The sequence below is a fragment of the Lithobates pipiens genome, unplaced genomic scaffold (assembly GCF_037356315.1).
Source record: "Lithobates pipiens isolate NorthernLeopardFrog02 unplaced genomic scaffold, aLitPip1_a1.2 Scaffold_13, whole genome shotgun sequence".
NCBI classification, from domain to species: Eukaryota; Metazoa; Chordata; class Amphibia; order Anura; family Ranidae; genus Lithobates; species Lithobates pipiens.
The window spans coordinates 460,131,918-460,158,657 of record NW_027507718.1 but is presented as its reverse complement, the minus strand read 5'-3'; the positions used below and the strand labels follow the sequence as shown (position 1 = coordinate 460,158,657).

Here is a 26,740-nt window from a genome sequence, read left to right as displayed (position 1 = left end):
ACTCCATACAACTGAATGGAGCCTTGGGGGGGGGGGGGGGGAATTAGTACACCCTGTGAACTCCAGCAGCGTGGATTTGTGGATTTCCGTGTCTGGAATGATAGGTGCGTGGGAAGAGCCCTGACCATTCAGCCTATATATGGCAATGACAGGCTAATGGCAGCAGCAGCTAATCTGTGATTTTTCACACAGCAATTACCTACAGTGTAGGATGACTGTGGCTGGACATGGTTATGAATCCGCAGATAGGCTGTGGCTGCTGGAATTGTTACTGCCATCGCTCACATGAATAGACCCTATGAACTTCACACTATGAACCGCATATGAATTACACAGGAACCGCACTTGTGTACAATTCACATCCACTTCAGTGCCGTGCGACTTGAGCCCATTTCATTTTGAATGGGCTCAAATCGCACCATGACGAAAAGTAGTGCATACACTACTTTGGGAACGCACTGCCACTGGTTCGCATGGCGCTTCTGTAGCATGCGATCCGATGCAGGCAAGCACACTGCACCTGCGACCTGAATTTGGGGTGTCATTAACACTGCAACACCTGATGCAGATCTCAACGGCAGTGCGATTTGAACACAGTGCAGGAAACTGGCATGGAACATGGGTTTCCCGCACCACATTCTTGTGTGAACAGACACTTAAAGTGGTTGTACACTCTGAACAACCACTTTTACCTACAGGTAAGCCTACATTAAGGCTTACCTGTAGGTGCTTGAAATATCTCCTAAACCTCCAACGTTTAGGAAAGATTTACTAAAAAGACGAGCGCCGATGCCATCACATCGTTACGTTTTTAAACAGGGGTCATGCCGTGACTGGCGGCTCCCGCAAGCATGCGCAACGTCACGTGACTCTGGCCAGTCACAGAGCCGGAGTTCACAGCCCCAGAAGGAAGAGGGGTGAAGACAGAAAGCTCCCTGCTCGTGGGGACAACAGCAATAGCGCGGGCTTCGGTGTCAGGTAAGTGACACATAATGGGCTACTACACATTATGCTTTACCTTTGCAGGGAAATAAAGAGGAAGTAAAAGCCACCGGGGTTTACTTCCACTTTAAACTGAATCTAGCACACCGGAAATGCAGTTTTAATGGGAGGAACTGTATGAATGTTCCAGTTGCACAACCAAATACAAAGGACAGATATTCAGCGAGGCCTTACTCCCTCAAAAAAAAAAATTTGCTTTGGGTGGAATCTTTCTTATGTATGTGTTAAGCAGAGAGCATTTTTCAAGGGTAGAAGCATCAAGCATATTGTGGAAACCTTTCTGTGAAATAAAAAAAATAAAAAATAATAATAAAAACTCTAGAAGCAGTGCTGTGATAATAAAAAGTTATATTATTCTATATACAGATGAGACACAAAGAATAAGGCCATTTGTTCCACAGTGATGTAGAAATCCACATTTCTAAAGAAAACAAAAAAACACAAAAAAAACATTTAACTAGAAACTAGTAGGCACAGTTTGATTGCTACGCTCCCAAAAAGTACACATTAAATTGTCTAGGGAAGTGGCAAAGTGCAAGTAATAAAGTTTAAGAGTTTAAGGTGCAACTGCCCCTTTCTGGAAAGTCTGATATAAGGGCAGCTAAATGATCAATTCTGTAAACATAAAAGGTCTGTCTTGAGGCATCTCTAATGACCGATGGAAAAATCAAGGAGTTCCTAAATAGAGACTGATGCTATGTGTAAACTGACACAAAAGGGCCGAATTATAAAATTTGAAAACTGGAGCATACGTGGATGTGCTACTTACAGAACTGGGTAGGATTTCTCTATTACCCCTGATTAGTTACTACAGACTTTTGCCCCAGTCTTTGAAAAGCCAAACATTTCAATCGTTTTATCTAAGCAAACATCCCAGACAACTGCCATTACAAACAAATATAGACATTTATACAAAAATGACAAAAGTTCCCATTGGCAAAACAGATATTTCCCAAGTCTATCTAAGAACGGTAACAAAAGAGGTACTTTAAATGAACCCAAGCTAATCTATAAAGTTCCCAAGAGGCTGTAATATGTCATTCATGTGTCAAATGTCAGACCTCAAGTGGACCATAGAAGTGATGCCATTTTATAGTTGATGGATTACTACCTGGGGAAGGCAAGGCCTAATCCCTCCTTGAAAACAGGGTACATGCTGGGCCTAGGGTCAATCTAAAAACCAACATAAGCATTGAAGGCACTGTTTATGTCCATTGGTAGACACTGATTACCAAGGTGGTTATTTCTAAGGATCCTGCTTCACATTGATACATTTGCCTTCTAAAACGTGCAGATGCTATCAGGCACCCATTTTAAGAAAACAAAACAAACCAAAAAAAACACAAAAATGTTTTTTCATCCCTCATGACGGTTTCTCAGCATAACTTATACCATGTGGTGCTTAAGGCATAAATTCATCATCTTAAAAAAAAAAAAAAAAAAAGTGAGTTTCCTTTAGTCTTAACCTACCTCCATCGACCTGCTAACATAACCCCATTTTGAGCTCTGCATTAACTGAAAAAAAAAAACCCCACACTTGAACCCATGGTTGATTTCCCCTAACACATTTTGCCTACATGTTTATCCAATAGTTTAATATTTTCTCACTGGATAGTAGCAGGTATGTGGATCAGAAGTTTTGACTTTTATCTGACTTTACTGCTTGTTCTTGGTTAGTGATCCAGCAAACATTTAAACCAAGTAGCCAAGTTATAAACATTTTAGGAAAGTCAGCAACATTTGCACTTTGACTTCACCTTAAACCCTAAACCTCAAGCTCAGGTGTAATCCGAACGCCATTATGAGATTATATTATCATGCTGATAATGCTCTCTAAAAAAATGAAATACACCAAAACACATCTATGTCTTAAAATGTCAACGCTGGAGGCTTCAAGGTTGACATAAAAATGCACCAAATTATTGGTGCAAGAAGTCCACCCCAAAAGGCAGCTGAGCTGCCTTACAATATCAGATTAACCAGAAAGGTGAAGTCATATTTTAAGCTATGGGAGATCTCACTTTGGTTTCAGAGCTTCAACGATACGGCAACATTAGTTCTGTATATTTTCACACGGCAGAGAGAAAAGGGGAAAAGAAAAAATCAAAAGCAAACTTAATAGCTGTGTGAACGTCACGTCTCCAGTCCTGCTCTATCTTAACATGCCTGGAGGATGGAGTGAGTTTAGCCATGCAATTTAAGCAGCTGATAGCTTTAAGCTCAAAGACCGGCCACTTGCTGCCCAGGCGTCCCTCAAGTATGGTGCTGAATTCTATCACACTGCCCTGCCGCAAGCTGAACAGTACAGTTTTAAACTCATTGCTAGCTTTTAAAACAATATCTTTGGTGACATCCTCTTCTTCAAGCGTCCTATTACCATTTTTACCATTGATAGGCATACCCACTGATATCTCAAATTTATATCGGTCAAACTTCTTCATATGGCAGGCATGTTTTGAGAGGAACTTTAGCCGACACAGTTCTTCCTCCTCTATTGTGACATTCTGTGGATCACAAGGAGGATACGCCTCTCCATAAAGGCATCTCATCCAATCTCCAATTAAAAGGGGTAGCATGTTGACGGCAGACTCAGCACTGTTGTCTATATCAGTGACGCGAACATACTTGAATCTTCCAGCCCATGTCACTCTGTGGCCTTCCAGGTGGCTGCACAAGAGCTGGGTCTTCGCCATGTTTGTCTCCTTCCATGCCCTTGGGCCACACAAAAAGCTATATTGCTGCCAGGTCAGGGTGGAATTGTAAACTTTCATTCCCTCAGAGCGGTAGACGTAAACCCAACAAAACATTACAATGGCAGTAATCCATACTAATATCAGCTTCACAATGGAGCTTTTAGTAAGAGACTTCACCATGTCCACCAGAGAATAGTTGGCTTTCGACCACCAGCGAAGACACAGTGGAACAGTCAACAAGACTAGAGTTACCACGATTTTGGTCAGTTCCAGAGCCACAAACCATTTGATAAAATGAACAGCACACATGACAACGATGCCCACTATGAGCATGGGAAGGGCAAACAGGAAGAGAAAATAGCCAATTGATGCACGGATAAGGCCAATGGTAGTTGATTCCCGAAGAATGACAACAGAAAGTTCACACCACATAAAGCACACCAGATATGGTATCAGGTAGTAGTACACACCCTTGAAGTTTCTGAGTTGTGCCATCCTGAAGAAGAGGTAAAATAAGTAGATGAAGAGTATGCAGGGGAGGCTTATCTGGAATACAATAAAATGTCCAATGGGTACAGTAAAGAATGTTTTACTAATCAGGTGAATGTAGGGCACAGATTCAGGCAACAAATTTACAAAGGTGAGAGCTCCTGCAACGATCTCAGTGAGTAGAGCACGGCGAGTGTAATGTTCTGCACTTGTGTTTAAACTCAGATAGCTGGTAATTGTGAAGAAGATCGAGATAATAGCCAACTCTGAGCAGGGAATCCAGTGCCGATCAGAGACAGGAAATGAAAATATGACAAAAAAGACTGACAGTATGAAGTATAAATATGGCTCTAAATGGTTCCAGCCAAAGTTCACTTCCGCTTGCTCAACATCCAGGTTTGGCTCAAAGCGGAGAAGCAGATCCGTTAGGGCTCGGAAGTTCTCCCAAGCTTTACTGTCCTGGAAGACCTTCAGGGTGCAGATGACCATGGAGATAAAGGACAAGTAAAAGACCACAAGAGGAATAAAGAAGGCAAAAAAGTCTATGGTGAGGTTACTGATGATAAAGAAGAAGATGAGGGCATTGATGTGATGGGTTGGCATAATGGTGGACAGCCAGTGCATCCCAGCCTTTGATGCCATTTCTATAAGGTATTCTTTAAGTTCCATGATGGCATGGAGCGGGTACTTCATGATCTACAGGAAACACAAAACAAAAAGTGATAATGTTAACCGTGTTCTGCTGTCTGCCAGCTATACTAATTGTTTATTTTAATTACAAGCTAGATTTGTTCTTACAATGGTTTCATTTTAAATTTAATTTTAATTTTAAAATAAAACAATTTTAAAGTTTAATTTGTTCTTTAATTTGTTCTCTGTCTATCAGTTACCAAAAAACTAAAATCGATGTTGATTGGACAATTAAAACCTATATTTTATATTTTCCCCCCACTGTAGCACAGAAATCATACTTTAGAGCACATGGAACCGAGTATTAAAATAGCTGTGTATTTTAAATGAAAAAAAGTTCTCTAAACGTATTTATGGTATATGTTAAGTGTATTATTAAAAGGTGAAAGTATAGCCAAAGTTATTTTGGCAGTACTTCTCCTGTGGATCACAGGAGTGCAGTTTGTTCTGGATTCTGATGACCCATTTTCAGCCGACAGTGGGCTAAATCCCACTGTTGGCTAACGTCACAGAGCTCTGAAAAGATCCTGATCCTATGGTTGGGATCCACTCAGATGCCTGAACTGGCAGCTGGCTCAGCCTCTCAGCAAGCCACTCCACCCCCTCTACAGCCCAGCACTCCAGTGACTGATGGTCATCAGCTCTCTGCAGTCTGAAGACCGAGAGCTGAGCAATCAGCCGTGTTGGATCACTTGGTTCTCGGTCTGGAGCTGGAGGGTGACCGATGCTGAATCCACCCAAATCATTTTCTACCTAGGTGGTAAAACTTACTAACTTTTAAAAACTTGTTGACCAAAAAATAAAACTTCCTAGATCTGGTTAGAACATATAATTAATAGAACACGTGTCTGACTTGCCTTCTGTTGCAGTGGCAGCTCCTCTGGGCTTTTCCCAGCAAACTCATCATCTTCATCGTCATGAAGGAACAAGCTGGACGGCACAATCCCCTTTGCATACTTCTTTGTAATCTCCACAAAATCGTCTAAAGCAATGTGGCTTTTAGCTGCAAGACCACAGACAAAACATCAAACTAGTAATGTCATACAATGCAAGCAAGCAATAGCATTACTTAAGGTTTACCTATGTGCAAACAATTAAACCCAGGGCTTGACAAATTTGCTTTGAATCTAGGAGCCAGTTAAAGTTAGAAGCCAGTATTTTTTTTTATAGAGTGGTATGGATTGTCAGCTACTGGGGTAAGGCCAGTAATTTTCGCCCCCTAACACCAACTCAAAACGGAGCACCCAGTCAATAACTCCAATGTAACGCTGTAAGAGTAAGGCTGGCAACAGATAGCACTGGTTGGCTTTTAGGCAAGTGGCACCGGTTTGAAACTAACAGATGGCACCGGTTTGAAACTGACAGATGGCACTGGTTTGGAACTGGCCGGTGGCACGTGCCACTGATTGGCACTGGCAGGTTTCACACTGAGCCGAGTTTAACTGTGTGTGAAACTGACAAGTAACAGAGAGAAGCTGTCAGAATTTAGCTTAATGTTGGGGTGGGCGGGACCCAGCAGCTAGCAAACACCAGCCAATGATTGGGCTGCTTAAGAAAGGGGGTGTGGCCATATACACGCAGCAGCCCACCCAGATACCATCCCATTGGCTGGTGTTTGATAGCTGCACCCCCCGACATCAGGCTCAATTAGTATCACACACTCAGCGGCTCTGGCAAGCATCAAGCGCCATGCTGAGTGTGGAGAAGGGAGGAGGAACGGCAGTCAGTATTAAATATCACAGCACTGCATGTCTGGGGCATCGGGATTTGCAATGAGTGGGCTGGTGGCAGCCTAGGCGCCAGGATGCGGTTTCTGGCGTCTGGGGGTTTGTTGAGCCCTGATTAAACCGATATGTCACACACAATCCAAACCTCCAGAGACCTTGAGAAAATGTAGTGAGCAAAGCATATAAAAACATTACACAAATCTGGTATGCATTCTAAGGGGGACTCCACACAAAGTATAGACTACCCCTGCGCTTTCATAAAAAAAATATATGACGTCATCTAGGAATAAAGACAAATCCCCCAAAAATTGGCTCTTGTAAATTTATCGTCAATCACCATGCCTGCTGCCGTGTTGAAAAAAAAACAAAAAAAAAACAAACCAGACGACCAATCTTAATTCTACACAAAGCCAAAGGACAGCTCCCCAAGCCGTCAGCAGATATACAAAGGAAGGGGTGGGAAAAGTGGTGACATTAATGTTATACACATTTTTTGGGGCACATAGAGCTTTCTTTTGGTGGCATTTACTCATCTGCTGACCAGCGCACAAAAAGTATATACAGTAAATGTCTTGGCAATTGTTTTTACCGGGATCATGGCTGCAGCTATGAGCCTGGTATTGTTTTTTTTTTCAGCTGGTGATTGGGCTTTTTTGAAAAGTGATCTGCATGGTTCTACAGACACTTGATCACTGTTGAAGCATTGCAGAGGCCTCCCCACCCCCATCTTGCAGCCACTACGCAAACAATACTGGATTCTAACATGTATATGAAAAATATCAAAATTGCCCCGGTTGCGGTTAATAACCACTGGACTTTATTTTTTACTATATAAAAGCAAATCATTAGGGGGAAAAAAAAAAAAAAAACACACTGTTTTCTTTACAATCTAGCGTAAAACGTGACAGGACACCCAGGATAATTAAATTTTTTTGCCACACATTTGAATAAATGAAAAAAACATGCTGGTACAGATGTGGTTACAAAAAAAATAAAAAGGTGATCTTGGCCTTTAAAAGTCACGAACTGAAATCTATTAGTGGAAGTTCTCTGTAGGGTAAAATTGCATTGGGTGATGTCATGGATAAAGCCAAAACGCTTCTAACGCTCCCCAAAACACTCCCAGAATAATTGGTAGTCAATGACATTTTTACCTCCCTTTCTCTACAAACAATCCCATGATAATTGGTGGTCAATGATAATTTAAAACTCCCCTACCATTGGTGGTTGCTGGCACTTTAAATCCCCCCCCCCAAAACATGCCTACAATGTTGGGGGGGTGTCAGTGGTCCTTTAATTCACCCCCCCCAATAACCGCAGCCTTCAGCACAAGGCAGGAGGACATAATAGATTTAATTATTAAATCCTGCTTCTCTCCCTCTGTTGTGAGAGGAAGGGGAGGGCTCATGTATGTAAACAGTACTACACTGTTTACATTGCCGATCACTGTGATTGGAGCAATTATATGGCACATAAATCATTCCAGGCTGCTCTGTGCCTTTAACGATGCTCTTCATTTATGGCAAATAGGATGTCACCTACATTAAATTCAACTGTACATACATGGATGCATCCTGTATTAAATATTTATCTGTAAAATACCTATTTTATATACAGTGAAAAGTAAAATATGAATATAAAAAATTGAATGAAAATAATGGGATTTAAATAAAGCCATACTCTTGGGGTGGGGGGGGGGGCGACTTACATTCACAGCTGACTAAGCGCTCCAGGACTCGGCGCTCCTTCTGGGCGGACTTCGGAATCGGACCTGCCTGTGGCTCGCCATCTGCAACACAAGGTTATAAAAGATCTCCACCCATCAGGTAACATTTAGGAAACATGCGCATGCTAAAAAACAGGTTATTTTAACACTTTGACCGCTCCAATACAAGGCACTTTCACCCCCTTGCTGCCCAGGCCAATTTCAGCACTAACTCTTTGAATGACAATTGCACGGTTGTGCAACACTGTACCCAAATTAAATGTTTATCACCCCCCCCCCCCCCCCCCAACAAATATAGCTTTCTTTTGGTGGTATTTAATCACCACTGGGTTTATTTTTTACTGTAAATAAGTACATTTTTCTCCTTCAGACACCACTTATGGGCACTGATGAGCGGCGCGGATAGGCAGGAATGAGCAGGGCACTGAAAGGCAGCAATGATGGGCACTGTTGAGGCTGCACAGATAATCTGGGCACTGACTATTTGTGCAGGTTTCCCCTGTGAAGAAATGCTGCTGATCAGCTCTTCTCTCACTCTGTCAGTGTTTACATGTGATCGACTATGATTGGACACACTCAATCACATGGTTAAAGAGCCGCATCATTGGCTTTTTACCAAAAATCGGGGTTGCCCCGTATCCCTGAGATTAACGTCATCCCAAAATGAAAGGGGATCCCGTCCGCCATCATTTGTCTATATGGAGGGGGTTAAAGGATACGTTCAGCTTTCAAAAAAAATGTAAAAATGCCCTAGGTAAAAATGCGCATTCACGATTTTCTTTTCTTACAAGCCTGTAATGCACCACACCAGCGATCAGATCAGGGGTGCAATGTCAGGCTCCTGCAGACTGTCAGTGTAGCTGTGTTGCATGATGTCTCATGTCCAGGAAACTTAGAGCAGTACTAAAGTTCTGTTATACGCTGAGCAGGCAGATTCTCCGCCCCCCTCCCCTCCCCCCCCCCCCATGTCTCTTCTGCAAAAAACGAAGGCTTACAGCAGCCGGCCCAATCCCTGCGTGCCCGAATGACAGCACACGAGGGATGTCATTCCACACCAGCCAATGAAGATGGCAAAAAAACTGGCACACAGGTGAAGATGCCAGCAATGGACAGGACCATGGGGGGGCGCGCGCGAGTATAAAAGGTGCCTTTAGTTCCACTTTAAAGCGGTAGTAAATCGTAGTAACACAAATAAAAAATTCCCCTGCAGGGCAATGTCACAATGTGCTGGTATGCATCGCATACCAGCACATTATGAGACTTACCTTAAACGAAGCCCTCCAGCGGCGCACTGCCACTGCTGACAGGTCTTCCTTGTAGGTTTGCAGCCTCCAGCTGCATGAGTGGCTGAAGGAGTGAAGTCGTCACCGCCACGCTGGAGCCGCTGTTTATGGCAGGGACAATGTAGAGCCCAATGCATCACTGATGTCACCGACTGCATGCAGTGTGAATATCTCCCTAACCAGTGCAAGTTTAGGAGATTCACAGGACCTAAAAAAGGTAAGCCTCATTATAGGCTTCCCTAGAGGTAAAAGTGGTAAAACTGAGTTTACTACCACTTTAAAGGGGTTGTAAAGTCAGGTGGTTTTTTATCTTAATGTTTTCTATGCATGGAGATAAAAAGCCTTCTATGTGCAACAGCACCCCTTGGACCCCTAATACTTTCCTGAGCCCCATCTGTCCAACAATGTCCACAAGTGTCTCGGCCATCCAGCACTCTCCCTCTCCCTTCTGATTGGCTGAGACACAGCAGCGCTACATCCCACCCCACTACTGGGAACACCTCAGTTTTGTAGCAAAGCAATATACGTGTACACCAAGAAGGGAGGGACCTCTGTGTCCCCTGATGTACTTCAAAAGGAAAGAATTTTACAGGTAAGCCATTTTAAAAATCCTATTTTCTTTTCCTACATCAGGGGACACAGAGCCATAGTAGTTACTATGTGGGATGTTCCATAGCAATGCTAACTGGAGGGAGACAATCGTAGGGGACAAGAGACTAGAGGAATCATACTGCAGCCTGCAGTACACTGAGCCCAAAAGCGATATCCTCATATCTTTTACATCTTCTGGATAGAATCTGGTAAATGTATGGATTGAAGACCAAGTTATGGCCTTGGAGATCTGAGCCATGGCTTGGCAATGCACTGCCCCAGAGGCACTAACAGCTCTAGTGGAGTGCGCTTTAATACGAAAAGGAGGAACCTTCCGCTTTAAACCATAAGTTTGAAAAATCACTTTAACCTATTAAACCAATATACTGGTTTAAATGAAAGCAGGTGGTAGGAATTCAGGATGAGGCCACAATACAACCTCACCCTTATAAACAATGTGTCTACAAAAAAAAAAAAAGAAGAAGAAGAAGAGCAGCCAACTCTGTACTCTTTTGCCGAAGATATGGCAATCAAGAAAAAAATGTTTCCCTGTCAAGAGAATATCTCTGTATTGACTCAAAAAGGCTGCTTCTTTAAGCCGACAGGACTAAAATTAAGTCCCAATGGTTCAGGGGTGACCCAACTGGAGGATTAATCAGTGTTGAATAAAAGTTACAAACCAGAGAGTGAGAAGCAAGTAGAAACTACTGAAGTGGACAGCCCACGGTCTTATTTTAGAATGTGCTTCTCAATAGTCAAACCGTTAGCCAAACTTAGCGTTTATAAGGAAGGGTGAAATACCGGACCTTGCAAAAGGTCTGGCCACAGTGGTAGGGACTAAGGGTCCCCTATCATAGTTTTTATGATCTCAGCAAACCAAGATCTCCTGGGCCACAAGAATCACCTTCTTCCCTTCTTGCTTGCTCCTGCGAAGAAGGCATGGAAGTAAAACAGGAGGGAAAGCATAAATCAGTGAAGACAGATCCAATGGAAGTACCAAAGCATCTGTATGCCATCGGATCACTTGACCTTGACACAAAGTTGCAGTTGAACCCGGACGCCAATAGATCAACGTCCGGAACTCCTTATCCTTGGCATATTAACAGAATTATGCCGGGGTAAAGAACCATTCTCCCGGAAACAATAGTTGGAGACTCAAGTAGTCCGCCTGCCAATTCTCCATTCCTGGAATGAAAATTGCTGATAGACAAGGAATGTTGCTTTCTGCCCAAGATAGAAAAAAAATAATAATAATTCCCCTCTTTCTGGGCCGCACGACTTCTCATGCACCCTTGGTGATTGAAATAAGTCACAGCTGTGGCATTGTCGGATTGGAATCTTACAGGACAAATTTTTAGTTTGAGCGTCCAGGCCTCCGGGGCCAGGCGCACTGCCCGAATCTTCTAGAATATTGATGGGCAAAGGTCATCTCTGATCTGGACCATGTCTCTCAAACAGATGCTTCTTCCAGGACTGCTCCCCAGCCCAAAGGGCTCGCATCTGTTACCACTTTCCAGGTAACCGGTAGAAAGGATCGACCATCAAATGAGGCTCTGACGCACTTTGGCAGATAAACGCAATGGGAAGTTCAAAATATGGACCTTCGTGTTCCAAGTTGACAGGATACTGTCTTGCACCAGTCTTGAATGAAACTTGAGCAAAAGTAACGGACTCGAATAAGCCACCATCTTTCACAATAAAAAAAATAAAAAAACGATTTTTCTTTGTTTTGACCAACCGAATCAGTCCCCTTAAGCCAGGGCTTGACAAATTTGCTTAGAATCTAGGAGCCAGCTGAAAAAGTTAGGAGCCAGTTATTTAAATCCTCTGCCCAGTGCCCAGAACTGCATGTCTGGGGCATCGGACAATAAGAATTGCCTATGCCTGATCCCCAGAGAAAAAGACAATATTAAATTAAACAAAAAAAAATAAAAAATCAACTTTTGTTTTGTTAAAAGATTTTGCAAATAAGTTTTTTTTTCTCCTTCACTGATGTGCTTTGATAGGCTGCACTAATGGGCACTGATGGGTCGGCATGGAGGTTGGAACTGATGGGCACTGACAGATGGCACTGATGAATGAATGAATGAATGAATGAAATACTTATATAGCGCACAATGCGAACTGAATCGCCTCTAGGCGCTGTGGCGAGCTTTGATCATCTGCTAAAAGAGGAAGGTCTTGAGTTTTTTCCTAAAAGCCAGGTGATTTTCTTCCAGGCGGATGTTGATTGGTAGAGCATTGCATAGCCGAGGCCCTTGGACAGCGAATCTCCGATCCCCCTTGGATTTATACCGGGCTTTGGGCACGAGGAGGAGGTTTTTGTTGGCTGATCGAAGACTGCGGTTTGGTGTGTAATGATTTATTTTCTCCATTAGGTATTGCGGAGCTTCTCTATGCACGCATTTGTGGGTGAGGCAAAGGGTCTTGAACATGATCCGATTTTTTACGGTTAGCCAATGTAAGCTCCTCAGTGAAGGAGAAATGGATTCCCAGGGTTTTTTTCCTGTTATCAGCCTTGCCGCCAATAGGCAGCACTGAGGTGCCACTAATGGGAACTGGCAGGTGGCACTAACTGGCATTGGCAAGTGGCACTGGATTGCACTGGCAGGTTGCACTGGAAGGCACTGATTGGCACTGGCAGGTAGCACTGCTTGACACTGGCAGGTGGCACTAACTGGCATTGGCAGGTGGCACTGGATTGCACTGGCAGGTGGCACTAACTGGAAGGTGGCACTGGAAGGTGGCAATGGGTGGCACTGGCAGATGGCATGTGGCACTAACTGGCATTAGCAGGTGGCACTGGATTGCACTGGCAAGTGGCAATGGTTGGCACGTGGCACAGGTTGGCACTGATTGGCAAGTGGCACTGCACTGGCAGGTGGCACTGCACTGGCAGGTGGCACTGGATTGCACTGGCAGGTGGCACAGCCGATAGTGTAACTGTGAAACTGAATGCTCCCTGCAGTGCTGCACTGTGTGAAACTGTATGAAGAGAGAGGAGCTGACAAATTCAGCGTTATGTCAGAGGTGGGCAGGACCCAGCAGCTATCCAGCCAATGATTGGGCTGCTTAAGAAAGGGGAGGGGCCACATACACGTATGGGCCCGCCCAGATCCCATCCCATTGGCTGGTGTTAGAAATCTGGGTCCCGCCCATCCCGACATTCAGCCTTAATTTTGACAGATCCTCTCTACACACAGTTTCACACACTGAGGCGCTGCTCTGCCAACAGTGTGTTGAGAAGGGAGGAGGATGTCAGAGGCTGCTGAGCTGCTCTCTTCCTGCTCCATCCCAACTACCAGACAGTGCTCTGACACAGACACAGAGCAACAGAGGCACCTGTCAGTGACAAAAACCCAGGCGCCAGGGCACAATTTCTAGTCGCAACGGTGACCTGGCGCCTGGGATTTGTCGAGCCCTGCCTTAAGCTATGTCTCCACTACTGCTTCCCCAAAGTCGCGTGATTTTCCACTGCAAACTGAAGTAATGCCTGTGTATTCTTGAGGTCCATTTTGGGCCTCATGCCGCACCAAAGTGGGACCAAAGTAGTGCAGGGACTACTTTGAAGTGGCACAAACTCGAATGGCACACATTGGAAATCATGGGGCATGATTCCTCATGTGACCCTTCAGTCCCAAATCCCATGAAAAGTTGTACCAGATGGAACCTAGCCCCAAGGAACGTATTCCCTTCCTGGGGCAAAAATATCCTTTTCGGGACTGTATCTATGATCAGCCCTAAGTACTGCAATCTCCTCGATGGTTTCAAGCAGGATTTTACTAGGTTGAGGATCCAACCCAAGTATTCCAGGTATCTGACTGTGGTAGCCAAACCTTGGTTTAAACGTATTGTTTATACTTTGAGCCCTTAACCTGGCAAAGGGAGGAGCCAGGATCTTTTTACACACTCGAAATGCAGTAGCTAGCCCGATAAGGTAGACAAACTAGAAATTAAGATTTTCTACCCTGAAGCGTAGATTTCAGGGTAGATTTCTGGTGTGCTGGGGAAGACCGGCACATGGAGTTAAGCATCCTTGATGCTGATAGATGTCAGAAGCTCCCCCCCCCCCCCCCCCCCTTGTAGGAAGGAGACTATAGATTGGATAATTCCATGCGGAGAGAAAGATTTATTTTTTCTCTGGATCCTTAGGAATGTTTGATCTGAGAATAAATAAATAAATAAATAAATAAATAAATAAATAAAAACACGAGACGGGAGCTCTTGGAACTCCAGATTAGAGCTATTGAGGAAGTCCTTCATTTATCTTCCTGTCAGATCCATGAGAACTGCAGTATCTTGTAGGTTTTCCTCCCCAAGACTCCCTGGGGTTAACTTTGAGGATTACCTATTGAACCTGATGGCAGAAGCCATCGTGACTGCCTGGAGGCTGATGCCCCTGGCACAAAAGGAGCTTTTAAAAATGAAAATATATTTAGTCCTTTACTTAAATGAAAAAAAAGGGGGTACCTTATCCAAAGAACCTTAAATGGCTGTTCTACTGCTAAAGGAAGACTAGCCAGGAGTCTCTGCATGGTGAAAGGAAGTTTCCTCCGCTGATGTGCGTTCCTGCACTCATGCGTTTAGCAACAATGTGCACAGAACCATGTATAGCACCTGGTATTCCCAGGCTGTACAGGTACAAACCACCATAGGCATCTCAGCAGTTGTGCTTTTAACTCACAAGCCATTATTGCAGGCATAAAGCTGCCAGAATTCTGGGCCTGCTGAGCAGGATCCTAGAACATTGTTAAACTGGCCTCACAACGATTAAGCCAGGCTGCTCAGTCTGCCAGAGAAAACTTTTTTTTTATTTTTTTTTAAACAGGAATTCCAACTCTATTGGTCGGATGCTTAAGTATTAGAGTATTGTCTGCCAAATAACAGTTCTTATTCACAGAGGACATACTGCGCTAATTGCTAGTATCCCGTACTAGTGAATTTCTTCCACCATAGGATAAAGTGTAAAAACGTAACTAGGAGGAATATAATATTTATCTGGGAGATCTTTTCAGATACAACAAAAAAAAAAAAAAAAAAAAAAAGCTTTTCAGACAAATGGACAATAAAAAGGGCATGCACAGTCTGAGGAGGCTTTAACAAACTCAAACACTTAGTTAAGGGAGCATAAATGTGGAGTGGACCATTCAGCAAGATATTGAAAACAGCTGGTTCTCCCACATTTGACCCTTCAGAAGAGGGGTCACCACGGTCCCCTGAGGGGATTCGTCTTATCCCGCCCCTAGGTCCCCCCATTGAGGGTCCTGGGCAATGAAAGAATCTGTGCAATTAAAGTCGCTAAAACTATTTTTTTTTTTTTAAAACCCATCATAATTGAAGGGAAAAAAAAAAGAACCTTTGGTAAAATACCCAGGGGCTACAGTGGTGAAGACAATTGTAAACATTTCATGCCCCTGATGCTCACTCTATCCAGTCTGTATCTGTAGAGATGAGTAAGTTTCCCAGAGATAGAGGGGGATTCCATTAGCTCTATTTCTGGGGGTGTTTTAACTCCCTCTTCTGACCTTAGCCTAATGCACAAAGCAGAGGTACCATCAGAAGAAATCACATGCACTGCTTGAACGATAGTCTATCTCTGCTGCTGCTGATCAATGCCCAGCCTGATGCAATAGTAGATGTGCCAAAGGAATGCCTGTGTCACCAACCTCGAACGCCACTTTGCTCCTGTGTCCCTCCACAGCTGCAACAATAGACATGGTGCCTTTAAACCATGCCTCCTCGTGTTTGGACGTCTGAGGACGCCAACACCACGCTTAGCCTCGCCCCCCTGCATTAGCCACGGCTTTACCATTACTTTTTTTTTTAAAGATGCATTTCCCATGTGAGCGGCGTGCTCCCGGTCCCTGGGACCCACGAGATGAAGCAGCATGGTCCAGGGGGGGCCCTGTAAGCCGCTTAGCGGCGTGTTGATCGCACCAGTTTTTTTGTTAGTTTTGTTTTTTTTTATAAAAGAAAACCTAAGCGCTTCTTCCCCCGGGAGAGCGCGTTCCGCAAGCTTACCGAAGGTTTCGTTGTCTGCCTGGAGGAAAAAGCCCCTCAGCTCTCCTGACACAGCGTGCTCTCTCAGTGTGAGGTGGTGAGTGCTCTATACAGCCCCCAGTGGTGACACATAGGCATGACACATTATTTCTTAAAAGGAGATATTCATTAAGAAACGAAGAAAATTCAAAAAGGATCTCTTAAGACCCGTACACATGATACACTTTTTGACAACATGCAAATTAGCCGTTTTGGAGCAACATCCGACCGCGTGTACGCTCCATCAGACAAACTTTTATGGCTTTCATGGGACTTTTGTTGGCTGCGCGAACGGACAAACTTTTTCACAACAGAAGTCCGTGGAGCAAAGTCCGATCCTGTGTACACAAAACCATTGGACTTTTGTACAAAGTACAAACACACATGCTCAGAACCAATGCAAAAGATCAGACAACAATACAGAAGTTGACCATAGGGTGGCACTGGAGTAATTGAACGTCCTCTTTTGAAGTGTCATCAGTACATTGAAACCTCACTACGTTCTTGTTTCTTGCCTAAAAAGTCTGATCGTGTGTATGCAATACAAACTTATGGCCAACGCTCTTTGTACAAAAATCCACTGGAAAGTTTGTACAAAGTCCGATCGTGTGTATCGGGCTTTAGAAAGCTCCACTTACCTTTTCCCGCCGCAGGGTTTTCTGTGGTAAACCAACAGACCCAATCTTCACCCTTCACGTTGGGTTCCGATAAACCTTCAGGAGCTGGGGATCCCAGAGGAAACCCACAATCCTGGATCTGTAATAGCACCTCTGCCAGTAAAAAAACTTTATGGCCTTACTACTAAAAGTACTGGATCCCAGGGTCCAACTCTCTAAAAAGAGAAGCATTGAGAGGCAAAACCTTGTTTCTTTGGATACGAGGCCCGGGTACCATTCAATTTGGCCAAAAAAACACTTCGAATGAATCCGGTCTGCATGGCTAGCCCCAGCAAGGATTGCTCCAGTGGAGCTCAGCACAGCACATCTTTACTCGTGACCAACACCGTAGACACTGGCGAAAAAACTGAGGTACTCCCAGTAGTAGGAGGGGTTAAATAGGGAGTGCACTTTTTAATTAAAGTGGAGGGCCACCCTGAAAAAAAAAAAAAAAAAAAAAAAAAAAAAAATGAAAATGAAAAAAAAAAAAAATAAAAAAATCTAAAAAATGAAAAAAATATTTATTTTTTTTACTTACCAGAAATGCCTGTTGCTAGGCACATAATCCTAATCTTCCTCTTCCTCCTCCGCGGAGATCTTCTTTCTTCTCTTCTCGTCGCCTTCTGGGTAATGGGTCGCGCTGTGCTCTGGGAACTGTGTGTCCCAGAACACAGCGCGTCCCATTCACAAAGCGCTGCACGACTCGCGCATGCGCAGTAGGAAACGGGCAGTGAAGCCGTAAGGCTCCACTGCCTGTTTCCCTTAGAAGGAATGGCGGCGCCGGGACCCAAGAGCCGAGGGACGGGTCGGCCGACATCGCGGGCGCCCTGGACAGGTAAGTGTGCTTATTAAGTCAGCAGCTGCAGTGTTTGCAGCTGCTGACTTTTAATTTTTTTTTAATTTTTTTTTTTTTTTTAAACGGCCCTCCTCTTTAAGGGCGTGCCAGATAAACTCACATAGTAACTACTATGGCTCTGTGTCCCCTGATGTATGAAAAGAAACAAACAAGAAGAGACTTTACAGTCATTTTAAAGGCTCGTCTACACCGGATACAGTTGGACGTGTTTTATGACGCAGTGTGAATGCATTTGCAAGAAAAATGAATGTATGAATGCATTTCAAAAGGACCTAGTTTACACCACTGTGGTATTTTCATGTGTTTAAAAAGGAGTACAGCATGAGAACACAATTAAATGCACTTGAAAGGCAAAAAACGCATTTAAAGAAAAGGTTCACTTAAAAAAAAAATTAAAAAAAATGCCCTTTTTTTGCAGGTAAAAAAAAAAAAACACGCATTTACTATCTTTTTATTGGTGACCTTGGAAAGCATTGCACCAGTGATCAGCAGATCGCCAATGCCAACTGTCAGTGTGCTTGGATGTACAGGGCAGGCAGCTTACACTGACAGGAAGACTCAATGAACTACCACAGTGCTCAACAGCCCTGTGGTAGTTCATTGAAAACTACAAGCCGACAGCCGCAAAAGGATGTCGGGGCTTGTAGTTCATTCATACAAAGAACTCTGAAAATGAAAGACACGACAGTGTGGGCGGAGCCCCATATGGCCCCATCATTTTTAAGAAGTGACAGCTAGTATAGGAAAACTTCTCCCCATACTGCTGTCTTGTAGAGCGGCTGCAGTAGTGGAAACGTGTTACATGTTCCACCCTAAAAAGGGGTGGAACATGTAACATGTTCCGAAAGGTGAACATATTCTTGAGGCAGGGTTCACACTTAGGCGAATTGGACGGGGGTTTCCCTGAATCCAATTTGCAGGACAGGCTTTCAATAGAGCTGGTGCAAGCATCTCCGGGGCAGCCACAGAGCGCACTGCAGAAATGTCCTGAGCGTCTTTGGGTCCGTTTCAGGTTCAAATTCAGGCAGAATTTCAGACCTGAAACGGTGAACGGGAACGTACCGGATCCCCTCCTGCGAGCTGGGGCTACAGATAGTGTGAACCCAGCCTTAATGGTCTATAAACTTTGGGGAAATTCCCTCTTAGACAACTGCCACCAAAACAGGTGACCCCACTGAAAGACTTCCTTCACCTCTTGCTCTGCTGACAAATGGGGAAAAAAAAAACACCTTAGAATCTATCACTTTCTGTCCATGTGACAATGATCACCACAACAGGGGGGGGGGGGGGGGGGGGGTCCAATCTCCCCAGTAGGTACATAGCCAGAAATAAAATCTAACAGGGGTTTGTAACTCTTCCCCAAAAGGTAATACAACATTTTGGCGATACAAAAACTTTAAAAATATTAAACTTTTTTTTTTTTATTATTATTTTAAAAAACAAACATGTTACACACATCTGCTCTGTGCAAAGCTTTTGATCCTTTTCTGGGGTTCCCCGCCAGCGCTCCAGGACCCTCCTCTTCGGTGGGTGCCCCCCCTCAGGTGCATGCTTGCTCCTGAGTACCACTGCGGAATCCATTGATACAGACAGCAGGACTTAGCCCCCGCTCCCCACCCCCGTGTCACAGCATTTGCCCATTGAGAAGAGAGAGATAGAGATCGGATCAGGCACAGGTAAGGAGGGGGGGCAGCACAGAAAGTTTTTTGCTTTAATACATAGATCTATACTAAATAATAAAAATGCTGCCTTTTTACCAACCTTCAGAATTGACATGGCCAACGTTCTCCAGTAGCTCAGACACAGAGAGATTCTTTTTCTTCTTCGGGTTTAGTTTCCAATACATGACCAGAGCTGCCTTTCTCACGGCTCTCTCCAAGTCAGTTTCCGAAGAAAGCTTCTTTACTTCACTCTCATTCTCATTTGTGATTCCTGGATGAGGACAGTACAAGGAATAGATCTGTAATATTAAATCTGCACAGGAGAGCCAACACCACCTGGAGGATGAGCTCTCACACTGGGAGACATGGCACAAAGCACATCATTTTGTACAAGTAAACTCACTTATTTTTTTTATTTTTATTTTTTACTTTTTTTACATAGTTCAGGCAATTCTATCACTACTTGATCTCCAGAAGGTTTACCCCCCCCTTCACGACCAGCCAATTTTTTGCGACACAGCACTGCATTACTTTAACTGACAATTATGGTCCTGTAATGCTGAACCCAAATAAAATGTATGTAATTTTTTTTCCCCCCACAAATAGAGCTTTCTTTCGGTGACATTAGATCCTGTGTTTTTTTTTTTTATTCTATAAAACAAATAAAAGTGACTGCAAATTAAAGAATTAAATCAAAAAAATTATAAAATAATAAATAGAATATATATATATATATATATATATATATATATATATATATATATATATATATATATATATATAAATAGAATTTATTTATTTTCGGGAACCAGTGACACCAATACAGTGGTCAGTGCTACAAATATGCACGATCACTGTACTAACACTGGTTAGGAAGTGGTTAAACATCTAGGACGATCCAAGGGTGAAATTTGTGCCTGACCGGTGTTTTTGTCTACTGTGTGTGTGGCGCTTTACTAAGACATGCAAGGGAATTCATCAGGGAAAGAAAATCCGTGACATTTCTGCTGTCAGGACACAGATCTGTCCAGCCTCTCTTCCAGACGATCGGAGGGTATCCATTCGTTGGCACTCGCTGATCGGCTTCTGTTGTGACTAAGTGAAAGTTCATAACTATGTGTACACACACACACACACAGATTTTTATTTATTTTTTATGCAAAGCTGCACCAGATTTTTCACTCTCCGGTTTTAGTAAATCAACTCCAGTTTCCAAAAATGAATGCTTGGAATGCAAGTAGTCTGCATTCCAGGTATGCCCCCCTAGGCACCTACTGCACTAAATGTTGGCACCATGCAGCTTCAACAGTTTTCAGCCTCTCAGAGTTTTACAGGCTGGCAGGAGCAGGGCTTGATGGTGGATCTGTGGTTTCTGCATGCACTAAAACACCGAGATCTCATGCAGTGGGGTCCAATGCCCAGTGTCCATGAGGTCTTAGAATGACAAATGGGAAGGAGGGGGAGGCATTATTTTATTTATTTTTTTAAAGAGGAAATTTAAGAGCAACATATCTTAAACACATGCAGCATTGAACATTTAATTTGATTTTAGCAATGTTTTGTATTTGTAATGTAATAACTTGATAAAAATATGTATTTGCGCACAGAAATTAGTCATTTTATTAAAAATAAAAAACTATTTAAAAATGACAGTTGAAAACGGTTATTGCCCAATTTGTCCCAAAAATAAAGTACTATTGTATACATTGTATAGATATTTTAATAATTTTCTCTGTTTTATATAGATTACAATGTGACACAAAGGATCGGAATGGAAGAAGACAGCTGGTGTTATTGGAGGCTACCAACATCCAAGAAACGGTCTATCCAACAAATTGTATCATAGGTGTATGGGACTTTTCTGGCACCAAGTAGAATTCAAAAACAGATGTAATAAAGATGGAATATGTTTATTTATAGTGTTTTTGAATAGTATTTGGTGTCAGAAAAAGTCCCATACACCTATGATGCAATTTGTTGGATAGGATGGAATTGGGTCAATCAGTTGTTCATATGCTATTCCAAACTATCAATTTCAAGTATATGGTCTGATAAATTTAAAAATAAATAAAATTCAATTAAAATTTTAGTTTTAAATTAGTCTTATGAATTATTTTGATTTTGGATACAGCAAGGAAGCGTTATAACCCCTAACAGATTGTTTTACCACCTGTATCCCATTGAGAACATTTTACCTTAACTTCCTGTCCCATAGCCAAAACTGGAAGCGAGAGAAAATCCCTACATATTCTAGGGAATCCATTGGGGTCACCAGAACTCCTCATTGGAAGGCATCCTCTCTATTACTTTTCTGGGGACAACCCAAAACTTTGGATTTTTGTTTCACTTTAAATAATGGTAAACAGGACAAATTAAAGAGAGTGGCTCTCCCCAATGAGAGCACAGACAGCAATAACAACCAGACAGGTGTTCTAACTCCTCTCCACTCAATCCAAAACTAAATAAAAAAACAGAGAAGAAGTTTTGCCTTTAGTTATACTTTAACCACTTACAGACCGGACCATTTTGCTGGTCAAAGACCAGATCACCTTTTGCGATTCGGCACTGCGTCGCTTTAACTGACAATTGCGCGGTCATGCGACGTGGCTCCCAAACAAAATAGACATCCTTTTTTTCCCACAAATAGAGCTTTCTTTTGGTGGTATTTGATCACCCCTGCGGTTTTTATTTTTTGCGCTATAAACAAAAATAGAGCGACAATTTTGAAAAAAAAAAAACGCATTATTTTTTACTTTTTGTTATAATAAATATCCCCCAAAAATATATAAAAAACATTTTTTTCCCTCAGTTTAGGCCGATACATATTCTTCTACATATTTTTGGTAAAAAAAAATAAAAAAAAACAAATCGCAATAAGTGATTGGTTTGCGCAAAAGTTATAGCATTTACAAAATAGGGATAGTTTTATAGCATTTTTATAAATTTTTTATTATTTTTTTTTTTTACTAGTAATGGCGGCGATCAGCGATTTTTATTGTGACTGTGACATTGTGGGGGACCCATCGGACATTTTTGGGACCATTGTCATTTATACAGTAATCACTGCTATATAAATGCAGCGATTCCTGTGTAAATGACACTGGCAGTGAAGGGGTTAACCAGTGGGTGGCAGTGTAGGGGTTAAGTGTTCCTAGGGGTGTGTTACTAACTGTGGGGGGGTTGGGCTTTCATTTAGTGAACACTGATCTTTGCTCCAATCACATGGAGCAGAGATCAGCGTCACTAGTTGCTAGGCAGAATGGAGAAATGCTGTTTACACGGCATTTCCACCATTCAGCCGTCCCGCGAGACGATCGCGGGTATGCCCGCGGCGATCAAGTCCGTGGGTCCCGCGACCAGACTCACGGGGGTCCCGACCCGCGCGGGAGCACGCCGCCAGTGGCGCACTCCCGATGGCAGGGCAGCATTGAAGATTGGACGTACCTGTACGCCAATATGCCTGCCCGTGCCATTCTGTCGACGTACATCGGCGTGCACTGGTCGGGAACCGGTTAAAAAAAAAGTAGGAAAATATTTGTGAAAGACCAAAATGTTGCAATGAAGTAGGGTTGGAAAGCACTGGAGGATTTTTCGAAAATAGGGCTTAAGGAGTGGTGTTCTTTCAAATACAAAATTGTTCAGAAGGCTACAGCCAGGCTGAATGAAGGGTTGAAGGTAATCAAATGAAAATAAGAAGAGGCCTGCTATAAAAAACGGATTTTTAAATACAGCTTACCTGTAAAATCCTTTTCTTGGAATACATCACGGGACACAGAAGTTATTCATGACTATCTGGGTTATACGCTACCTCTAGGTGATTGGACACTGGCAACCAATTGCAAGAAGGTTTCTCCCATACGGGAGTTACCTCAGTTTTGTAGCAAGCAATGAAGAGTCGCAGGAGAGAGGGGAGGGATCTCTGTGTCCCGTAATGTATTCCAAGAAAAGGATTTTACAGGTAAGCTGTATTTAAAAATCAGTTTTTCTTCATCATACATCACAGGACACAGAGAAGTTATTCATGACTATCTGGGATGTCCTAAAGCAATGCACCTGAGGGGAGGGATACACAGCTTAGACAAGTCCCAACGGTCCTTTGGCCCTACAAGGCCGCCTGCAACACGCTATGACCAAAGATTGTCTCATCTCGAGACCTGACATCCACCTGATAAAATCTGGTAAATGTGTGAACTGAAGACCAAGCGGCTGCCCTGCAGACCTGAGCCAGACACACCCGTTGATGTACTGCCCACGAAGCACTAACCCCTCTAGTGGAATGTGCTTTCAAGTCTCTTGGTGGAATCCTATGCCTCAACTCGTATGCCTGAATGATAGTTTGGCAAATCCACCTAGAGATAGTTGAAGTCGCAGCTGCCTGTCTTTTTTTTTTTAGGACCCTCAGGCAGAATAAACAGAGTCAGTTTTCCTGAAAGGGGCCGACACCCTTAAGTAGACTTTAATAGCCCTCACTGAATCCAGGGAGTGGAGTAACCTTTCTTCCTTAGACCTGGGATTTGGAAAAAAGGAAGGCAGAATGATATCCCGATTCAAATGAAAATTGAAAAATACTTTTGGCAAAAACTCCCGACGAGGGCGCAAAACTGCCCTGTCCTGGTGCAGAATTAAGTAAGGTTCTCTGCATGAAAGAGTGGTTAGCTCCGACACTCTTCTGGCCGAAGTTATGGCCACCAAGAAGACTAAATTTCCTGGTCAATAAGACCAAAGGAATCTGCTGAATGGGCTCAAAAGGGAAGATACTGAAGGACTGACAGTACCAAATTCAAGTCCCAGGGGCATAATGGGTGGTCTTAGGTGTGCCACCCCTTTAACAAAAAGGTACGCACCAAGGAATGTGCTGCAATCGGTCTTTGGAAAAAGACAGATAAGGCCGAAATCTGACCTTTAAATTGTGCCCAAGGCCAATCTTAAGCGTACCCATGCCTGAAGGAAAGCAAGGATCTTTCCAATTGTATACTTACGAGGATTCCAACCTTTCCCTTCGCACCAGGAAATGTATGATTTCCAAACCCTGTAGTAAATGGCCCTGGAAACTGGCTTCCTAGCATTTATCAAAGTGGACAAGGCTGCACCTCTAACCCCGCAGTCCTTTAACACCCTGGCTTCAATAGCCAGGCAGTCAAATTCAACGACCGTAAAGCAGGATGGAATATTGGCCCTTGGGACAATAGATACGGGTGTAACGGAAGGCGCAATGGGTCCCCTACTGCTAATTTCACAATCTCCATGTACCAGGACCTCCTGGGCCAGGCTGGGGCTCCCAGGATCACTGGTCTTAGTTCCTCTTGTATCCTGAACAGCAGATGCGGCAGGATCTGGTTTGGAGGAAAGGCATACAGCAGGCAATACTGGTGCCAAGAAGTCACCAATGCATCTGTCCCCACTGCAAGGAGATCGTTTGTTCTGGACACAAATCTATCCAGCTTGGCATTGAACCTGGATGCTAGAAGATCCACACCCAGGGTTCCCCAATGCTGACAAATCTGGAAATAGACCTCGAGATGAAGGGACCATTCCCCTGGCAACAACTTTTGGCGACTTAAATAGTCTGCCTTCCAGTTGTCTACCCCCAGTATGAATACCGCCGACAGAAATGGCACATGCCTCTCTGCCCATCTTAATATGTGATCCGCCTCTTTCTGATCTGCTACGCTCCTGGTGCCCCCTTGGTGGTTGATATAAGCCACCACTGTGGAATTGTCAGTTTGAACCCGGACTTGGAGACCCTTCAGCTTGGTCGTCCAGGAATGCAGAGCTAGCAGAGCTGCCCGAATCTATAAAAGATTGATGAGCAAGGCCCTCTCTGTTTGAGACCATTGACCTTGGACGCTTCCCCCAGATCTGCTCCCCAGGCTGGCGTCCATGGTCACAACTTTCCAGGCCACTGGTGGAAAGGATTTTCCGACCTTCAAATTGCTGTTTTTTGACCACCAAGTTAGGCTCCGTAGAGCCTGTTGGGACAGGACAATAGGATGATCCAAAGTTAGATCCAGGCCTTTAAAATGTTGCTCTGGAACAACCTAAAGCAGAATTGAGCATAAGGAACTGCGCTGAAGGACGCAACCATTTTGCCCAATAGCCTCATACAAAGGCGAACAGATGGCATTTTCTCTCTTTTTATCCTCCGGACGAGATCCACTATAGAGTGGATTCTTACAAGAGGTAGAAACATCTTTCTTGGATAGTGTCCAAGTTTAGGCCCAAGTACATTAATACTTGAGCGGGGTGAAGGTTCGATTTGTCTATATTCAGAATCCAGCCTAGGTGTTGCAAAATTTGTATGGTCTTTAAGATGTTTTGGACCAGGACGGAACGAGATTGATCCTTCAAAAGAAGATCGTCCAGATATCCTACCACTGCAATTCCCTGGAATCTTAGGACCGCCAAAACAGGGGCCAGAATCTTTGTGAAAACCAGAGGAGCCGTGGCTAAACCGAACGGCAATGCAATGAATTGAAAATGTCGCCCTTCTACGGCGAAACGGAGAAACTGTTGACGCGGCATGGAGATGGGCACATGAAGGTATGCATCCTTGATATCTATGGATGCCAAGTAATCCCCTTTCTTTAGGGAGTTTACCACTGTACGAGTTGATTCAATATGGAAACTGCGAACACTTATGCCGCGTACACACAATCGAATTGTCCGCCAGACCACAGTACGCTGGACCACAGTACGCCGGACAATTAGATCGTGTGTGGGCTCCAGCGGACTTTTTCATCGTAAAAGTCCGGCGGACTTAGAAAGTAGTTTTGACTCAAAATTTGTCCGCCGGACTTGGCTTTCAGAGGACAATCCGTTCGTCAGTGTGCTATTCTGGCAGACTAAGAATGACGCATGCTCTGAAGCAAGTACAAGAAGGAAGCTATTGGCTACTGGCTATTGAACTTCCTTTTTCTAGTCCCGTCGTACATGCTGTACGTCATCGCGTTAGAAATCTCCGGACTTTCAGAGTGTCCGTGTGTGGCCAAGTCCGTTCGTTATAAAGTCCGGCGGATTGTTTGCCGGAGCAGGTCTGCCAGACAATTCGATCGTGTGTACGTGGCATTAGAAATAGATTGAGGGATTGGAGGTCCAAAATGGGCCTTATCTCCCCATTTGGTTTTCGGTATGGTGAACAGGTTTGAGTAAAACCCTTTGAACCTTTCCCCGTGCGGGACCTCAATGATTACTCCCTGCTTTTGCAGATGCTCTAAGGCCAGGAGCAGACATTTCCTTTTCTCTGGTTCTGCCAGAACCATTGAGCTCAAGAAACGAGTTGGAGGGAACTCCCGAAACTCTATCTTGTAACCTGATGTTATGATGGAAA

At 43.6% G+C, this 26,740-nt stretch overlaps 1 protein-coding gene across 2 annotated transcripts in view; it reads right to left on the bottom strand.

Annotated features, from left to right (window-relative positions):
• Positions 1–1,333: 1,333 nt before the first annotated feature.
• WFS1 (wolframin ER transmembrane glycoprotein) overlaps positions 1,334–26,740 on the bottom strand; it is a 55,372-nt gene continuing 29,965 nt past the window's right edge. For both annotated transcript variants that reach the window (XM_077477807.1, XM_077477806.1), the window contains exons 5-8: positions 19,514–19,684; positions 8,310–8,390; positions 5,732–5,877; positions 1,334–4,880 (exon numbers count right to left, since the gene is read on the bottom strand). In XM_077477807.1, coding sequence (XP_077333933.1) covers positions 3,072–4,880; positions 5,732–5,877; positions 8,310–8,390; positions 19,514–19,684 — 2,207 coding nt within the window. In that variant the 3' untranslated portion in view covers positions 1,334–3,071. The remainder of the gene's footprint in view (positions 4,881–5,731; positions 5,878–8,309; positions 8,391–19,513; positions 19,685–26,740) is intronic.